Source organism: Phyllopteryx taeniolatus, chromosome 12, assembly GCF_024500385.1.
Source record: "Phyllopteryx taeniolatus isolate TA_2022b chromosome 12, UOR_Ptae_1.2, whole genome shotgun sequence".
Classification (NCBI taxonomy): Eukaryota; Metazoa; Chordata; class Actinopteri; order Syngnathiformes; family Syngnathidae; genus Phyllopteryx; species Phyllopteryx taeniolatus.
Window position 1 is genome coordinate 3821135 of NC_084513.1, and position 20652 is coordinate 3841786.

At 41.2% G+C, this 20652-nt stretch overlaps 1 protein-coding gene across 1 annotated transcript in view; it reads right to left on the reverse strand.

Annotated features, from left to right (window-relative positions):
* The window catches only part of LOC133486831 (Krueppel-like factor 7), a 35809-nt gene extending 21313 nt beyond the window's left edge, over positions 1-14496 (reverse strand). The window contains exon 1 of the mRNA XM_061792555.1: positions 14031-14496. Coding sequence (XP_061648539.1) covers positions 14031-14132 — 102 coding nt within the window. The 5' untranslated portion in view covers positions 14133-14496. The remainder of the gene's footprint in view (positions 1-14030) is intronic.
* Between the last annotated feature and the right edge of the window lie 6156 nt (positions 14497-20652).

The following is a 20652-nucleotide window of genomic DNA, read 5'->3' on the forward strand; positions in this document are numbered from 1 at the left end:
GTTCTTTTTGTGGCCATATACACCGCAGTGACGTGCGGTGAGGTTCATGATTGGTGAGGCACGTGACGTCTGGAAGTCGACGAAGCTCAACTCAACACTGCCACATGCTGGTTGTGGCACCGTACATACCAGACTCCACTGTGCAGTTTTAGTGGCTTTTCTGGTCGATAAGAAAGACTAAATGTCACACACTTTGAGTAAATATATTAGACAGTCTGTTAAACATCAGTAAGTGCAGTACATGTGTGATAAAACGTATATTATTGGCAATGTAATGAGGAAACAGCAATGTCTCTCGTGTGAAGCCACGGACCAATCACAGCCTGCCTGGATGGATGTGTGCGTGGTCTCTTGAAGCATCGTGCGAGCGGTGACTCAACGTGACTCGGAGCTGCGCTTCCTATCCATTTGAACAGGAAATATGAAAATTCTGCTATTTTAATGATGAAATCATTGAAATTATTGGATTGAAAAATAAAATTTATGTAAAGCACGGACCATAGAACTCAAATGCAACAATTTAATGTAATCATAAGGTTTTATTTACTATTCACATGCAGTGGAAAGGAAAGACCATCCGGGGGCAGTGAGGCTCTGCCTCACTTGCCTACCCTGACCGCACATCACTGATACGCCCATATTAGTATACAGTACAACATTTTTGTTTTGTACTTTCTTCGTGGCCGTGACGAATTAGCATGCTTCCTATTTCCAAATCTGTTCCCATAAATGAATGGCTTGGCAAAAAAAATAAAAAAATAAATAAACTGTTACTGTACCAGAAATAGCATGTTCCAGACTTGTGTCATATTCCTCTCCAACATCATCGCCATGTGCGCTTTCTCTGCGCAGAACTCTATGCACAATAGATAGAACTGCTGCCCATCATGGCCTCCACATCAATGCATGCATGTTGCCACAATCAAGATGGCCACCATAATCAATGCATTGCCTATATCCATCCATCCATCCATCCATTTTCTGAGCCGCTTCTCCTCACTAGGGTCGCGGGCATGCTGGAGCCTATCCCAGCTGTCATCGGGCAGGAGGCGGGGTACACCCTGAACTGGTTGCCAGCCAATCGCAGGGCACATAGAAACTAACAACCATTCGCACTCACAGTCATGCCTACGGGCAATTTAGAGTCTCCAATTAATGCATGATTTTGGGATGTGGGAGGAAACCGGAGTGCCCGGAGAAAACCCACGCAGGCACGGGGAGAACATGCAAACTCCACACAGGCGGGGACGGGGATTGAACCCCGCACCTCAGAACTGTGAGGCTGACGCTCTAACCAGTCGGCCACCGTGCCGCCATTGCCTATATATATATATATATATATATATACATACATATACATATATATATATATATATATATATATATATATATATACATATACACATACATATACATATATATATATATATATATATATATATACATATATATATATATATATATATGTATATGTATATATATATATATATACATATATATATATACACATACATATATATATATATATATACACATATATATATATATATATATATACACATATATATATATATATATATATATATATATATATATATCCAAAAGACTTGCCTACGTGGCAGCCATGTTGAATGTGGGGCATGACGTGACAGCCATGTCATGATGGATATATCTATTGTCTATTGTATGTAGACTCGCAGCGCAGAAAGAGAGAGAGAGAGCGTCATGGCGGCAGTGTTAACTCTGAGGAACACAAAACACAAGTCTTTGGAGTTTGGAACATGGTTTTTTGGTACAGTAAAAAAAAAAATGTCAAGCCCTTCACCTTTGGCAACAGATTGGGAACTAGGAATCACACTAATTCCTTGCAGCTCATGAAAGCACACATCTTTAAAAAAAAGTCACATATCTTTAAAAAAAAAAAAAATCGATGTTCTACAAAAAAGTTGCACATTTTTCAGAAAGAAATGTGCATCTCCTTTAGTAGGGCAGAGAAAGAAAAGGAGGACGTCATAATGAGAGAAGACTAATGATAATAAAAACAACTTAACGTCATCATTTCGGCCTCCAAGGTCAGCAGAGTTTCATATGTGGCCAATAAATAAGAACACACTCATTCACACACACACAAACACACACACTCACACAGAGAAACACATGCTCACTAACATATCCACACGAACACACACATGGACACTGTCACAAACACACTCAAAAACACAAACACATGCACACACAAGCACGGACACTCACACAATCTCGCTACACATCCGCACCAACACGAACATGCACACGCACACAAGCATGCACACTTACACACTTATACACACACACTCATACACTCACTAACACACACACACACACACACACAGACACACACACAACCATCACTAACACACACTCGCTCGCTCACAGGCGTACATACACACATACACACACAATCACACACATGCGCGCACACAAATACACACACACGCAGATGTATGCACACTCACACACACGAACAGACTCACTCATATGCACGCACGCACACACACCCAAACATACAAATGCACAAACCCAAACACACAAATATTTACAGGTGCACACACACTCTGTCTGTGTTGCTAATTGAGCGTGAAAGTAGCACATCAATGGCGTGATTTAAAAGCGCTGTTAATGCTTCAGTCGTCCTCACTCGGACGTTCCGGGGCTCTTTTGAAAATTCGGTCCCCAAAGTCAGTTTCACTTCGTCACAGGGAATTCGGTAGACGTGTCTGTCATGAGTAGACCCATAAAAAAGTTGTTTTGAAGTGTCTAATTTAGGGTCACTTTGGCCATTTCCAGGGGCCCTTCAAAATGCTACAGAAACTGACTCCACAAGGTCAAAGCTTGACCAAACATTTCTCATACAATAATAATAATTAGTGCTGTTGTAATTATGATTACTGTATTATAATGCAAGTTGTAGCTCTGTGATGGATGACGGGGTGTTAAAGGCAATGAAGTGAACCTGAAGAAGGTCTCAGCTGTTGTTGAGTCCTTATGGATTAACCCCTTTGTCTTCACTCGGTCTGTGTGTGTGCATGTGGTGGGATGATTTGAGCGATGAGGTCATTGTGAAGTGTGAGCATGCGTGACTTGGTGTGTGTGCGCGTGAAACAAAGGCTTCCGGGAGTATCTGTGTGTGTATGATGACTTCACTGCTTATGAATGTATTTATGATCAGTGTGTGTGTGTGTGTGTGTGTGTGTCTGTGTGTATCTTTGTCTTTGTCTGCACTGATTGTTTTTTGCAGCCACGTGCAATCAACGGCCACTTCATTAGGTACACATCTATCATGAGCTATTTGGACCCTTGTTTGCAAGCTCAATCAGGTGGTCATAATATTAAGAACACTTCCCAGTATGATGCAGTAGGATTCAAGGATCTCAGGATTTTTAAAAGATTTTTATTGCCAATCAAAACGCCATTTCTCTCTTGCTGTAGTAACAAGTTGAAACAAGGCTACAAACAATATTATTTAGTTTCTGTTTAACCTTTAATTTCACAATTACATTTTTTAACATTTAATTAAAATAAATACAACTTGGCAAAATTGCATTTTTTTTCTATTTGGTCCTAAAATTAAAAAAATGAAATTAAAATACATAAAATAAATATATAATTACTTTATATGCATTTTATGTATTGCACATTTATGTGTATTTAATACAATTAAAATGGATTGATAATACATTTTAAATTACTTTTAAATGTAAACATTATATGTGTGTGTATATATTTAATTACATCCACATTACAAGACTAACTTTTAAAATGTTATCATTTTATATTTAATGTAATAATTAAAAAATAAAAATTGCTCTTTTTACTTATGAATTCATTACTATTAATGTACATAGTAACAATATAAATAAAATATTGACTTTTCCACTCACCAGTCATAATTAATAAAATTAATAAAAAGAAAATACAGTTAAACTAACTTATTTTTTAATCAATTCATTACTCTTTATTTAATAAAAAATAGAAAATAATAAAATACAACTGTGAGTGGCTGGCGACCAGTTCAGGGTGTACCCCGCCTCTCGCCCGAAGATAGCTGGGATAGGCTCAAGCACGCTTATCCTCACGACCCTCGTGAGGATAAGCGGTGAAGAAAATGGACCGATGGATGGATGGATAAAATACAAATAATATGCTGCTACTATGAGTAATGATTGGCAGGTCGACTGACCAACAAGCAAACAAACGTAAAGTGAGGACAACCGCCCGCTTTCAACTCAGGACGCGTACAAGAGCGCAGATGGGGTTGCCCCGGCAACCAATCACGCCAGGGGACCAAAGAAAGCTCCTGGTTTCCTCCGGGGGCCTCCATCGCCTGCATGGCCTCACCGCAGTCTGACCTCCAGAGATTTTTTTTCTTTTTTGGCGAGGGGTGGGGGCACTCACTTTGCTGGAAAGCAGAGCGGGTGGTCACATGATTCATGCGTGCACGTGTGTGCGTGTGTGCATTAGAGAGCCATCCTAGGGTGAAAAGAGAAACACCCTCCACATTTCCATTTTGCTTTGTCCTGCAGTTCAACCCTAAATAATTCACATGTACTGTGCGCACACGCACACACACACATAGAATGGTGGTCTCCTACTGGCATCACAGTGATGTTCCCTCTTGGAGAAAAAAAACAAAACAAAAAAAATGAGGTCATTTTGGAAGAGTCCCAATTGACTGACTCAAAAAACAACAGCGAAAAGGACATTTTCACACAGCTTTAACAATAAAAAAAAATAAAATAACGGACATGCCATTAATCCATTCCAGCCTTCCCCCAAAAATTTTTGTAGTGTCTTTTTCCAATAAGAAAAACAGCATTCTATCATATTGCACTTCATAAAAACACAGAGCAATAACATAATACAATAGAATGTAAAGAATTCAACAGTTTTTGACAATGGACATTGTGCTGCTCCATCTGACATGCATACTTTGGCCACCTGTGGGCAATACAACATAGACATAGGGGATACATGGAGACATCACGTCACACACAGCTACTCGCTAAGCCGGAGTAAAATTAGTTGTTCTTCACAGAGGATAAAGAATACATGCTGGTGAGTATTATATTGTCTGTCTGCATGTGTTGTTCCACATATTTGTTATTTGTTAGGCAGTCTATGTTTTTTTTCAGTTATGTCCTAGCATTAAGCTAGCGGACTTAAAGGCTAAGCTATGTGGTTGTTTTAAATACACAATGTGTAATTCTCTTTGTTTTATGATTAGTTTGATCGTAAACTTCAGCTTGGAGTGGCAATACAGAGCTTGAAAGCTCTTTTTTGAACAACTGCTCACTATCTGACAAATTGCTGCTTGTTGTGAAGTGACTTGAGTTGAGTTCACTGCCACCATACAGCGCTCATATCTCAAATGTTTGATCGCAGGTCAAAGCAACAAAAATCGTCTGCTTTTTTCTCCAAAAACTGGTCAATCTTTCACACATCGATCACAAAAAAAATGTCTGTCACACAGAACACAGCAAACATTTTCCCCCAGCAACATGGCATCCCAGAATCAACACCACATCCCGGGATCAGATAACCACCAGTGTCTGGTGTGATGTATAAAATACTTCGTACGGCATTGCTTTGAACCCAAATGTCAGCTTTTCCAGTCAGTCCCATTGTGTAAAACCTTTCACACAGCCGTTGTGCCGCCTTTGTTACAACTGTTCTCCAAATAAGAGGCAAAGTGTGCTTGCTTCAAGCTGTTATTCGTCACTCCCAGTTGAAGTTTACCGTAAGATTAACACATACAACCAAAGAGAGCTAAACATTGAATATATAAACACCCAAATGTTCAACCAAATCATCTGATTCTGTCAAACGAAAGTCTGCTAACATGATGCTAACACACAATGTGAAACACCATAGATACGCTAACAGATATTAGCATTGTTGTTGCAGTGAGTCGAACATTCCAAACAGCTCCTACTTTAACACACACACACAGAGCAGCGACACATGCAAATAGAGCATACAATAATATTCACGGACATATCTTCTCTCTGTAACATGAAAACAATGAACGCACGCACACACACACACACACACACACACACACACACTCTCTCTCACTCTCTCTCTCTCTCATGTGTTCCCTGTGGACTACACTAACCCACAAAGCAAAAGTCATCGTGGCCTCATGCTGCGTTGCCGCGACAACATCATCATTCGTCTGCTGGCCTACATGGACCACATAGACGTACAACACGTAGACTTACATTATATATGCGTTTAAAAATCACAAAGTACACCACAGACATCCATCACATAGAAATACATCGTCCGTACAGACATCCTGACCAAAGTGGACCAGAGGCCAACAGGAAGCATCACCTACTACTTCCTCTATTTCCTGTAATACAACTTCTCCTTGGTCTACTTCCTGTCCCGATGTTTGTCTTTGTGAGTATCTTAGTTTTGACTGAGTGCGCCGAGGCAAACGTCTGCAATCGTATTCCCAAGGTCATCCTCCTCCTTCCTCTACATCCACCCATTTACCCGAGACACACAACAATCATTCATGCGTGAACCGGAATGGCGGCACACTCCGTTCTCACACTGTCTACAACACACGCACACACTCGCGCACGCAGAGTGTGTAAACGATTTGGGCGCCATGGCCAAACGAGCGTCCTGAGAGTCTTTGATGTGGCTGTGCCGCAATCGATTTGAACATAAACGTTGCGTTAGCGTTCGGTTCTGCTAGATCGATGCCCGCCACGCAGAGAGAAGTCATCACACGTCTATCTGAATTGCCACGAGCCCAAATGGTTCGCTGATGCTCATCAAGTGTTTGTGTGCGCATCTTGTCACACTTTTCGAGAAACACACACTTTCCGTTTTCTCCAAAATATGCAGCCTTTACTTGAAAAACGCCTTCACGAAAATGTCTTTCTCACTCAAAAATATAACTTCTCTGAATGAAAACATGCAATACGTTTTCTTATCTTGACGATATATGGGTAGGCCTTTTTTCAAGATGTACTTAATCTTGAAACTTTATTATGTTTTCATGATAATAATGCACCTTTTTCATGAAAATAAATGCACCTCTTTCTTAGAGAATATGAGTTTTCTTGAAAATATAGCCTTTTTCAAGAAAATACACCAAAAATTAATATTGGCTTATATGATATACATTATATCATATACATGATATTGAATTGAATTACATGATTTTTTTTTTCTTGACAAAATGCAACCTTTTCTTGAAAAGAAGACTTTTATGCATCTTTTATGTTAAAAATATTTTTTTTTCTCAAATTTATACAACCTTTTTCCTCAAAATTTTTTTTTTTCCCCCTTGAAAATATAGAACCTTTTTCAAAGATATATTGTATCTTCTTTTACTTTGGGCTTGTCCCTTTAGGGGTCGCCACAGCGCGTCATCCTTTTCCATGTAAGCCTCTCTCCTGCATCCTCCTCTCGAACACCAACTGCCCTCATGTCTTCCCTCACGACATCCATCAACCTTCTCTTTGGTCTTCCTCTAGCTCTCTTGCCTGGCAGCTCCATCCTCATCATCCTTCTACCAATATACTCACTATTTCTCCTCTGGACGTGTCCAAACCATCCAAGTCTTTGTCTCCAAAACATCAAACCTTGGCTGTCCCTATGCCGAAGAACCTGCTTTCCACGTCTTCTTCTTCGACTTCGACCCACAGTAGCTGAATTTCCACCGGCACCCAGCAGGTTGACGCCGCCGGTGGCGGACGTTGTTAACCCGGGCCACGACTGATCCGGTATGGAATTCTTTGGGTGAACGCTCATATTTGTTTGGCAAAGTTTTAAGCCGGATGCCCTTCCTGACGCAACCCTCTGCATTTATCCGGGCTTGGGACCGGCTTACAGTTTGCACTGGCTTGTGCCCCCATAGGGCTGCATTCAAAGATATATATATATATATACATATACACATACAGACAGACACACACATTTTCTGTACCGCTTATCCTCACTAGAGTCGCGGCCGTGCCGGAGCCTATCCCTGCTGACTCTGGGCAAGTGGCGGGGTACACCCTGAACTGGTCACCAGCCAATCATATATACACAAAATATTTATTTTCCAGGAAATATGCAAATTTTTTTTCATGAAAATATGCATTTATTTTTTTGAAATGTGTGGGTTTTCTTGAAAAGGTGTGCCTATTTTCTGAAAATTAAGTCTTCATTCCTTGAGGCCTGTATTTATTTAATTTTTTCTTGAAAACATTCAACCATTTTCCTGAAAATACCTAACTTTTCTACCACACACGCGCAACAACACACCCTAAATGGACCTAACATGTCTCAGCCAGGCCTGCGAGGCAACTATGATTGTTACCATGGCAACGCAACTCATGGGGCTAAAAGTTCGTGCAAACCAAAACTTTGTGTAACCTTTACATGTGTGTAGTAGTGTGTGTGTTGTTCTGCTAGCTTCAGGCATTGTTGGCAAGCTCGCTCTTACCACACACACACACACACACACACAAACATACACATGCAACAATACAATAGAAAAATGTAGGATGCACATAATTCATTAATGCAGATAAAAGTTGATTTTGCAGAACTGATGAATCATGTCTCGAATCAATTGATTCAAAATGGACTCCACTACTTGGCTGCCACCACAAGAGATTCAAACACAACGAGTTTGCTGGCGAAAGAAGGACAATCATGTTTTGACTTTTTGATCATCAAGAATTTGGAAGTCTGGAAGCAACTGAGCCACATTGTGGGGAGGAAATAGGAGTTCAGAACATTCAGGCAGAACCGCGAATCCATCTGTTCACTGTTAGGTATTCGGTCAAGTTTGCGGGATTGTCTTCAAGCAGTTAAAGAAAAACTTTGTACTTTTACAACCTGGGTTAATCTTTTTATTGACACACAAAACTTGTTGTGTACTTCCTGTTTTCTATGACAGGCCGTTTAAGCAGCTGTTTTGAAATAATCAATTATTCCCAAGTAATTAATCCCGCCTAGCCCTTGTGTCTTTTTATTGACACACACACAAATCTTCGCTGCCTTGCTGTTTATTTCCTGTTTTGTTTTCGATTGCAGCCCGTTTAGGCGACTGCTTTAAAGTAGTCAATGATTGCCAAGCAATTAATCATGCCAAGCCCTAGTCTGTCTGCCTTTACTGACACACACACGCGCTGACACACACTTGCACGCGCAGGGAGAGGTGGCCAAGTGTAAAGATGAGGACGACTTTCACAACCTAACTTTGTGGTCGTGCCTCATTTGTTCCGCTTTGACGGCGTCGCACTCCCAACTAGTTTGTCGGGGTAATAGTCTCTTATTTAATCTCCCGCACCGGCGACTGAACGCCTCATTCGCTTCCTGAATTACACCCTGGCCAGGTGTGCGTGCGTGCGTGTGTGTTACACAGATGAATCGATGTGCAGCCTCACAGGAAGGAGAATGTTAGCAGCATGCAGGATGATCAATCAAACGCAGATTGTTCATCAAAGATCGGCTCGCCTTTTCATCCCTTTTTTTATTTTTTTATTTTTTGTTCCTGTCTGTGAAACCTGCTGATCTGCAGTTTGATTATCCATGTCTGGGCCTTTGCTTTCACAACATTCGCTGAGCGAAATGTCACGTGCTCGCCTTTCAAACTTCAAAAGGAAATTTGATTAAGAGGATGAAGAAGATGAGCAGTCATTCAACTTCCCTGTCCCTCACTTCCTCTTTTCTTCATTTTGTTTCCTCTTTTTTGCCTGACCAGGAAGCAGCTGTTCACTTACGCAACGGCGTGCGTGTATGTTTGTGCATGTGTGTGTCTCAACAAAAGCAAAGACCGGCCCTAGGGACAGGCGTGATTAATTGATTGGTAATCACTGACTATTTTCAGAAGCAGCTGCCGAAACGGGTTGCCATACAAATCAAAGCAGGAAGCAAACAGGAAGTTTGGTTTCCTGTTCGAGAGGATGCCAAAAATGGGAAGACTACAATACAAATCTTTTTTTCTGTGACACTTTTGGTACACTTCACGATTTGACGTCACAAAAATGTGGTTGGTTACCCAACTGGTAGACTTTTGGTACCTGTCAAACACTGTGGCAACCCTAAAAACATGTCGAACATGACAGGACGCATGAAAAAGTCTCAAGCACCCATGCTCCAAATTAAACAGGATTTCAGCCATTTTTCTGTATTGGTTTCGAGGATTCACTACAAATAAGTGGATGCATTTGTTTTTTGGTTTTTTTTAGCGCCTGACCCCAGTTTTACCAATCAACACAAAATTTGGCAGACATGTCTGTCATGACAAGATGCACGAAAGGTTCTCAAAGGCCCATGCCTGGAATTGAACAGGAAGACCATCCCTTTGCTTGGAAGTTTTGGAAACGGAGTTCCATTTTTTGAACAATATTTGTCCCCAACACCAGTTTGACCGATCAACAATGAACTCGTCTGTGGATGCACAAAACAGTGCAGTGTTTCCCACATATACATTTATTTATTTGTGGCGGTGGATCTTCTGGTATCAGAGGCATCGACATTTCAGACAGTGTCGATCCTCACACTACTCCAGCAGGCATAATGGCTGGCATCTCTTCACAGCACACTCGCTGCTCTTTTTTCTGTATGTATTAGTGTGTCTTTTTTTGCTTGGAAACACCACTCCATGTTGAATAAAGCTTATGTACAGTCGTCAGGATCTTCAGAGTTTAGGATTACGCAGAGAAAAGACCAACACGGCAAATAGATTCCGGTCCAGTGGGAAACACTGAAGACTCAAGGACTCATGCCTGGAATTGAGCAGGAAGTTGGCCATTTTGCTTTGAAGCCGCCATAACGTCAAAATTTGATATTATTGCTATTGAAATGTGAAAAAAATGTTAAATGCTTTAGGTACGCTACCGCTGCACTTGGTATCCCAACAGCAGGCTGGCAAAAAGTAATTCATGTGGAGACGATAGCGCTCGATGTGCGTGTTTCTCGCCGCTCTTATCTCTCTCGCCGCCATGATTCCCATCGGGAATTCAGCGCAGCGTCACAACAGATCGGCGGCGTATCGGCGCCACGCAAGCGTCTGGAAACTCCCCAGGATCCACGGTGACACCATGGTGGATCAACGCATCAATCGCAATGAAAGTAGATGAAACCACGACAGAGAGCAACAGGCAGAAAGGGAAAGACTCTTTTTAAGTGGAATGTGGTATAAAAATGAAAAATGAAAAAATAGCAGCAGAAAATGTTATGTGAGGCTGGAAAGTCTGGATTTTACTCTCCGTCACTCACACACACACACACACATACACACACACAAATCTCAAAAGGCCATCACATCATTGCCAATCCGCACAGACGCAGAAATTATACGGCGAGGAGGAGCTGCTGATGTCAGACGCAACAACGCTAACAGACAGGCAGGACTGTGTGTGTGTGAGTGTGTGTGTGTGGGGGGGGGGGGGGGGGGGGGGGGTTGGTGTGTGAGTGTGAGTGAGTGTGTTTAATGGTTGAGCAAAGCAGTTGATGAGAGAGGACAAAGAAGAAGAACACACAGGAAGCAATGAAACATGACGAAGCCAGTGTGTGTGTGTGTTCCTCTTCACGCAAAAAGAATTTTGAGGAAACTTGACATACCGTAGCTTGATATATTTAAAGGCCCAGTATTTTCCATAGAGTGACTCGCTAAAATGGACTTAATATAAAACTGTCAATTTCATTTCAAAAAACACCTTGGTTTTGTCGTACAAGTGTCCAGAAAAGGCCTCCCTGACGGCTACATCTGTTTGACCCAGTTTTGTATCCACCTTGTCCATATTTGGCTAAGAGCGCCCCCTTTCCTCTGATTGGTTGGACAATTTTAATTCATATTTCACATGTTTACTGAGGCACAATAGAACCAATATCACATCCCAAATACTAGAAAAAGTTGGTCTGGCAAAATATGTCCCGTTTAAAATGCGAGATTTCTTTTAAAATAGCACATTTCCATCTGCAATAATAGTGACTGGAAAGGCCTTCACTACAACTACAGATATTACGACTATATGACTTTATGTCATGTGACACCGGTGTAAAATGTTTTTAAAAAAAGGACCATTTGGGAACATGGATGCGCACAACATTGTGGAGCAACCACATGATCCATATACAGTAAATGCACGCATACTGCGCATGTCAAGGGTCAAATGCTAATGATTTCTAAACACGCTGTCCCCACATAGCGGAAGATCATCTAAAAATGCTAAGTGGTTGGAACAAAGACGGACATCGCTCCCTGGAACATAAACACGAACGCACACAACATTGTGGAGCGACACCAAGTCAGAGTCGACCGGAATGCACATTTTCGCTAAAGACGCCACATAGATGCTGCTGGTTTGGTTAGCATCTTAGCTCCAATGGGCTACCTTTCAAGCCAGAAAACCGCTGACTTGGTCAACTTCATCTCCCTAGTCTGTGGCGGTGCCTCGAAAGTAGAATAGTGACATTTCCGACCACAACGACCACAAGATCGCAATCAGGCCATTTAATGATGTTCATGCAGGCATACTTTTTATTGCTTTCAAGACAACAGTGTGGGAGAAGTGAGTAACTGGCGTTAAACTTTACTTGACTTGTCTGTTTGTCGTACTAGAGCGGCTCCAACTACCGGAGACAAATTCCTTGTGTGTTTTTTTGTTTTTTTGGACATACTTGGCAAATAAAGATGATTCTGATTCTGAACAGCTACGCTTAAAGTCCTAGTTTCAAAAAGTTATTGCTGATTTTCAATTTGAGACATTCATAGTAAAGGCAATCCTTATTGACAAAGTGGTGGCGCCAGATTAAAATTCACTTCTTTTTATACGGTAAAGACAAAAGTGTATAATGGTAAAAGCAAACAGCTCCACAAAAATCGTGCGAGCTGTACAATTTACGTGTTGCCCTTCAAACTCTGCGGGTGCATAAATGAACCTAGAGCCAAGCTCATTACACTCTTTGTACAATCGTAACAACAGTAAAGACATCCAACACTTTCACAAATTCATACATATTCATTCGTATCTCAGGCATAGCACTGTTTATTTTGCCGTCTGCAAGAAACGCGGCAATGTCTATGCTCTGAAGGCAGAATCCAGTAGCGACTTGTCCCCCCTTTGACGTCGAGAAAAAAAAAAAAAAAAAAAAAAAGAAAAAAAAAAAAACCTCACAGTTTCTACTGCTCTCGAGTAAATGTAGACTTAATGGATGGGACGGGCCTTCATTCACAACTGGAGGCGTAATGGACATGTGGGCCCCATACACACACACACACACACACACACGCACGCACGCACACACGCACGCACACACACACACACTGGTCACAGCTGTACCCATTCCGTGTCCATCAGTGTGGAACCAAAACCACACACACACACACACACACACACACACGCACGCACGCACGCACGCACGCACACACACACACACACACACGCACACTAATTAACGCAATGTGATGAGCGTGAATATGATTTACAACGTCCACAAAACATTTTACACACGCACACACAAGGATGAAGATGATGATGATACATAATTCAGTCTGCAAATTCACCGTGACAGGTGTGCATGTATTATTTAGGCAAGGGAGCCAGCGGCCATTAGGCGCGTGCGTGCGTGTGCGCGCGCGCTCATCGATCAGATCGGAGCTGACGCGGGCGCGCGCATGCACCACAACAGAACACACACACAACAGAAGAAAAACAAGTTTAAATGCGTGTAGGGAAAAAAAAAAAGAAAGTCGTTATAAGCTGTTCCGGGATGGAGATGGAAAAAAATATATATATTTAAAAAGAATTAAAAAAAATAAAAAATTATGACAGAAGCCACGTGACCGTTTTTACAAGTGCGTGCGCGTGCGTGTGTGCCTGTCAGCGGACCGCGCTGCGATCCATGTGAGTGATGAAATTAATAAATCAGAAGTAACGACAAGCCAAACTGGATACTAAGGTTTTAGAATGAATAAGATGGATACAAATTAATAAATTTTTATTTCAAAAAAAAAATTGCAAACTGACCTGCTGCCAGTTCTCCTCCAGGGAAGGCATCGCGGAGAAATAACCAGTGTCGTGCACCAGTTGGAGTTCCTGGAAAATGCTGTAATTCGCCAGCACGTCCATGCTTGTTGTGCAACAACAACAACAACAAGAAAAAGGTCCACCAAAAAACAAAAACAAAAGTCCGCACGGAAGTGTCACATCCAAACAATTGTTTCCTGATCTCGCGTTTTGGTGGGGAGAAAAACAACAACACAGAAAACAACTACTGCTGACACAGGAGAGCTAAAATGAGCGCGCACTTTAATGTCAATATTCAAAAGAGGAGCGAAATGAAGGTTCGTTTTGTCGGTTCCTGCCTGCCAGTTTTGCTTCCGCACAGGCAGCTCGCCATGCAGGCTGCCAGCGGGTTGCCAGGTCCGCTTCTCCCCCGCTCGCTCTGCGCAAGGCAGGCAGCTTGCGGGTTGCCAGGTTCGACCGGCAGGGGGCGGTGCGGTCACCTGTCACTCGCTGGCTCTCGTGACCATACAAGGTAAATGAAGTCCGTGACGTCAACGACGCTCGCGTGAGGAGGGAGCAGCTCGTGGGGGAGAGGGGCGGGGCTGGAAAGAAGGTAGGCTTCCCATTGGCTGGAGCTCGCTCTCTGCCCCGCCTCTTCACGGAAGGAGGGGGTTGAGTTATTTTTAGCGGGCTTTAAAAACAGCCGAGCGGGAGCCAGAGTACTGAGTCCGGTGAGGACCTCAGAGAGGACGCCCAGGACAGCGGGAAGCAAAAACAAGCAGCCTCAAAAAGCAGCGTGATCGTACACGTGAAGCGCGAGCACAACACAAGCGGCGTGAGCTCGCACGTGAAGCAACAGCAAACCTTACGCCGCTTCCTGTCACATGACTTGGAGGCCTCGTCTCTGTGGCTAAATATGATGCTAGTTAAACAGAAATGCCCCTCTCCTTGTACGTCGAACATAAGAAAAGTAAGACTTTATCAAATACAATATTGTTTAAAATATATATATATATATTAAACGTAGGGTTCTAATTATATTCAGGACCTGAATGAGACAAAAACAAAATAGTTTGCTAGCACAGTATAAATAGGATTAGCTCGTTTACAAACGGAATCATACAACATGGTCAGGCTAAAAAAACAATTATGCTAATTGGAAGCTTTTTTTTAAACAATACATAAACTAAGGCTTTCTTCAAAGTAAAATACAGTCAGGTACACTACAAAATAAATAATAGAAGAAAATTACCTGGAATTTTCACACAACATACATTCCTGTTATATAAGTAAGATTAATAGCATTTCTATTTTTCATAAGTCAGATGGCTTTTGAAAAAGAAACTAACTCATTGTAAAAAAAAGAGGAATTTGTGTTTCACTTTCAAAACTTGATATTAATGTAGAAAAAAAATTACCAGGGACAAGAGTAGTATTTACCATATAGAGGTTTTCCAGATATATGGACTATCAGGCAAACGTCTTATTGTCATATTAGTTTTCTCTTATTCAGCAACACAGATATCGTGATAATATATATTTTTTGCAATACATATATGCATTATCACACAATCTGTGTATCTTTTTGTAAGAAGTATATTACTTTTTCAGTGACATAGATATCGCTACATAACATAAATGCCAAGTGAAGTCTATTTAGTGGAATCAGGTGCGGTATGTAGAGTTTAAATGTGTTTGGTAAGCAGCAGATGAAGCAAACGTTGCGTTCGCAGGGAATTAAGTCCAACAAAGAAAAAGTCACCACGTTTCCCTCAGGTGCGCCACGTCACGTCTCCAGAGACGGAGGTACCCGTCCCGACGTCTCGGAGGAGAATGAGGCTGAATGAAAGGGGGTTCGAGGGGGAGCAGATGGCTTCTAGATGAGCTCTTAAGACATTTTCAGCATTGATTAGGACTAAGGGGGAGGAGGGCTTGATCAATACCGGCTGACAGATTGACATAAACAGCTGCTCACATGCAAAATACAAAATACATTACATTTCATATCATTTGATCTCAGGGCATGCACAGATAGACCCAAAGCGGTGCTCAAGCACCAGCCCTTTTTTCTTACTCCCACATCACTACAAACGGATTTTTGGTGGGCGTTTTCGGAAACTCTGTTGGTCTACAGGTGGAACTGGTCAATCCTGGCAGATTCAGCATTTTTACACATTGTCATTTTTGGCAAATCTTGTCACGTTGCTACTACTACTACTACTGCAACTAGCTCGACTCATACAACAATGGCTATGACTAGCACTAGTACTACTACTAGCACTACAACCACATACTTGCATGGTATCTGAACATTATAATCTATATTATCTATAAATTGTGGTGTATTAACCAGTGTTAAATACATGGCACCGCCCCCACAGGTGTCAAAGTGTCTTTTTGTAAATGAAAGTCACATTAAGATATCTCATGCGGTTAGCAGAGAGACAAAATCGCCATTTAGAAGTTTGTGTGTGTGTATACAATAGAGGTGTGTGTGTGTGTGTGTGTGTGTGTGTGCGTGTGCATGTGTAGTAGAAGAAGAGAGACGTTATCTACTTTTATGAGGTCATAAAACATCTTCGACAGTGACCTTCCTTTGATGGGCGCCCTTGCTAATGCGCGTTGATACGCCACAAACATGTCGCCGCGTCATTGCCTTCTTGTCCTGTGATTGACAGCTGCAAATACATCATTGATAACACACGCACACATATACACGCACACACACAAATCCATTAGCAGTGGCCTGTGTCCAATGTGTTCTTTTCAAGGAGATTACACGCGGCATTAGTAGCTTCACGCTAATGTACACGCTGTTTGTGTAATGGCGACACAGGCCACAGAATTGAGCATTATGTGTTTGGATGCTCACTGGCCAAATGATTCATTATAGCGCCCCTGTTGCTGGGGCATACACCTGACAACTTTTACAGTGTATGTTCACGCCAATTTGTATAATACGAAATAGGACCGTGGTTCTCAAACACCAAATACCAAGTACACCAATTACCGTAGCACCTAAAAATATACTTAGCCTTCTAAGTACCACCATCATCACTAACTTAAAAATACAGGGGGGAAAAAATGAGACAGAGGCTTTAATCCTAAAAAGTATATGTTATATTATTGTAAGACACTGTAATGACACATAATGCAGAGTTAGAATAGCAACAGTACGCTTAAATATAGGCAACTAAAACACTGTACTTAATGATTCAAATAAAATGAGGCAATGAGGCGAATTATGACATTAAAGCCGATCAGCATAAAATGCTAAATATCGGCCGATACCGATCGGCCCGATTAAATCGGTGTAAAGTCTGAAAAAAAAACTGTACTTCAATAATGATTACATTAGAATGCATTGCACGTTAAAAAAGATTTACCTAAATAACTGTTTGAAAACAAAGAGTTCGAAAAGTTGAAATGAAACTCAACTGAATTGTACTTAAGAAACACTGTATACTGTACTGGATTAGAAAAATAGGTTTAGGCCATGGCAACATTATGCCGTTTGAACATTTAATTGAGTGGTTCTACGGGCACCACTAGGGGAAGTTTTCGCACCACCATTGGCACTCGTATTACAATGTGAGAATCACTGTCGGATATAGGCAGGGCTTTACGTTAACACCGGCCAACTATCCAAATGCAGGTTCGGTTTCAGCAGTTGCTAGTAACATTGCCTCTCCCACTAGCCAGTTTTATGTGAACAACGGCATGTGTCGTGCAGGCGACCTAGAGGCACTTTAGCTTTGATGATGATATTCTTCACTTCAAAGGGCAATGACATGCATTACCCACTAGACTGCACAAGTGAGCGACAACGAGGCAGGTCATTAATCACCAGTGAAAAATCACTTACGAGGCTTGAATATATAAACCAACAGTTAGTAAACAATAATACAATACCACTACTGCTACTACTACTACGAGGGAATAATTAACATCCAACATCAACCATAAAGTCTATCAATAAGTCAGCTATTTCCACAAAGCCGCTCGGCGTGCTGGTATCCCAGCGTTAACTTCCTCGACACTGCAACATATTTAATTTTAGTTTTCTCAAACGGCATCTGACATAATAAACCAGCCCTATTTAACTAGTGGACCGTTTGAAATTTAATTTGATATCGAATCGCCAGACTTTGAAGGAATTTTCATTGTTTTTATTTTGTTTAAATCATGGAATTTTTCATGACTTTTTTTCAAGATTTGGTGGTCAAGAAACCTGGAATTTGTCAAGATTTATTTGGAGTAAATTAGAAGTTTTTCATGATTTTTGTGTGGGAGATTTTTATGTTTTTTTTTTTTTAAGAAGTCATGTAAAGGAGTGACAAACAAGTCAGTGTCTCGTTGTACCTCTCGATGTTTCTACGCAACCTGTCGATGTTTCCATGACACCCATTCTACTGGGATCTTTAGCATATGTTTGTTGCCTCTTATGGAACCTGAGTGTGTGTATGTGTGTGTGCGTGTTTTTTTTTTCTTTCTTGTTGTGCATTCACACAAACATCCAGATGTTTCTCTCCATGTCACGTCTGAAACACCTGTGGCTTGTCATCTCTGTGCCACATAACCACAACAGTGCAGCTGCTTTTAATAGACACACATATGCACACATGGACATAAATACACGCACACACACATACTGTATATATACAGAATAATCAAGTTCTTGAACTTCATTGGCAAAAATCTTGGGACCACGTTCACCAAAAAAGTGTGTACAGTACTACTAGTTTGGGACTAAACTAGAATATTTATGTATTTTTTTTCATAAAATTTAAATGTTTCAGAATTTTGTGGGGAATCTGGACAGCAATCTGGATGTTTTTTGTTTAGTTTTTTAGGGTTTTGATGGAGAAAATAGATTTTTAGAAAACTGGATTTTATTTCATGTTTCGGGGACAAACTGGATATTTTTTTCTAAGGTTGTTTTGTAGGAAACAGGAATTCTTCTGAATTTTTTGCAGGAGAAATTGCATATTTTTATGAGTTTGTTTTGTATAAATGATTATTTTGGGGGGGAGAAAACAGTAATTCTTTTGGACATTTTGGGGGTAAACTGAAATTTGTCATTTTTTTGAGAAAACAGAATTTTTTTCAGATTTTGGGGGAGAAAATGGAAATTTAAATGTATTTTTTTCGGGGAAGGGGGTGATTGCACACTTCATGATTTAGGGGGGGAAACTTTTGATAATTTTGGGGAGCGACAACTCGACATCGTTCATGATTTTGCGGCAGGAGAAAGTAGGAATTTTTCATAATATCGTGGCAAAACCTAGACATTTTCTTTTTTTCCATTTTGAGAAAACCTTTTGAGAATTTTTTTTCTTTCTTTTGGGAGAGCACTACCTTTTTTTTTTAATGATTTTTAAAAGAAAACTGGAATTTTTCAGAATTTGGGGGTAAAGGAATGTGGAATTATAATAATTGTATTATTATTATATATTTTTTTTCAAATAAATTCAGACAAATATGATCCATAAATGAGCCACTTTTCCTCTCAAATAGTGGCGGTGGTGAAAGTATTAGGGACTGTTCGGAGTGTGATGCTGTGTGCCTTTCCACCATTGCTGGTAGAACAAGAAGAACAAACTGGTGGACGCAGGTTGATGTCGATGTCAGTTGTGATGATGATAAGAATAATAAGAATGTTTATTTTCTGTGTCTTGTCAGTCAGTTGGTCAGTGAGAGTGTTCATCATCCATGATTCATTCCGGACCAGCGGACGCAAGCCAGGCTCCACAAGGGAGGGGACTGACATCATCTAAAAGCCGACACACTACATCACATCCCCCCCATCGAGCCAACCCCACCCCACCCCCGCCCCGACCCTTTTGTGGCCCGGCCCTCCATCATTCCTCGTCCTCATCCTCTCCCTGCATGGCCCACTTCTTCCTCCGTGGCGTCGCCCCGGGTCCAATTCAGCAGCGACCTGACACTCTCATTTAGTTTCGATAGCGATGCGCCCCCCACCCCCCTCCTCTATGACCCCACCTCACTTCCTACCGAGAAGTAGAAGAAGAGGCGTCGCACATAAATCTCGGCTGGTGACACCTTCTCCTCCTCACTGACCCACTTCCTCCTCCTCCTCCTCCTTGAATGTCATCAGCTCCTCCGTCCATAAATCTTCACATGGTATATTGAAACACAAAAGTGCAATATTTGCGCAGGGAAATGCCACGGTTGACACAAAATTTGTATTTTGGCACAAAAAGGCTACATTTTGCCCACAAATCACTATGTAGTGTCACAGGAAAGTAGTAGTTTCCCACAGACATGCAAAATTAATGATTTAATGATCATTAAAACATTGGTTTGATTACAAAAAGCCTGCATTAAGGTGATGAAAATGTTCTGTTTTTCGTCAAACACGCTGTTTAGACACTAAAATTAGAAACGTGACAAGTGGCGTTGTGTCCAAATGCTGAGTGTGGTTTGATTGGCCACTTAAACTTGTGGACCTAGATACTTCCCTAAAATGTCCACCGAAAATCCCTTTGTAGTGATTAGGCAGTAAGGAACAAGTGAATTATTGCAAATCATTGACTCATTCCTTACTCCCGAATCACTACATTGCCGTTTTTATATAGTGGACCTACAAACCCCAATTCCAATGAGGTTGGGACGTTACGTA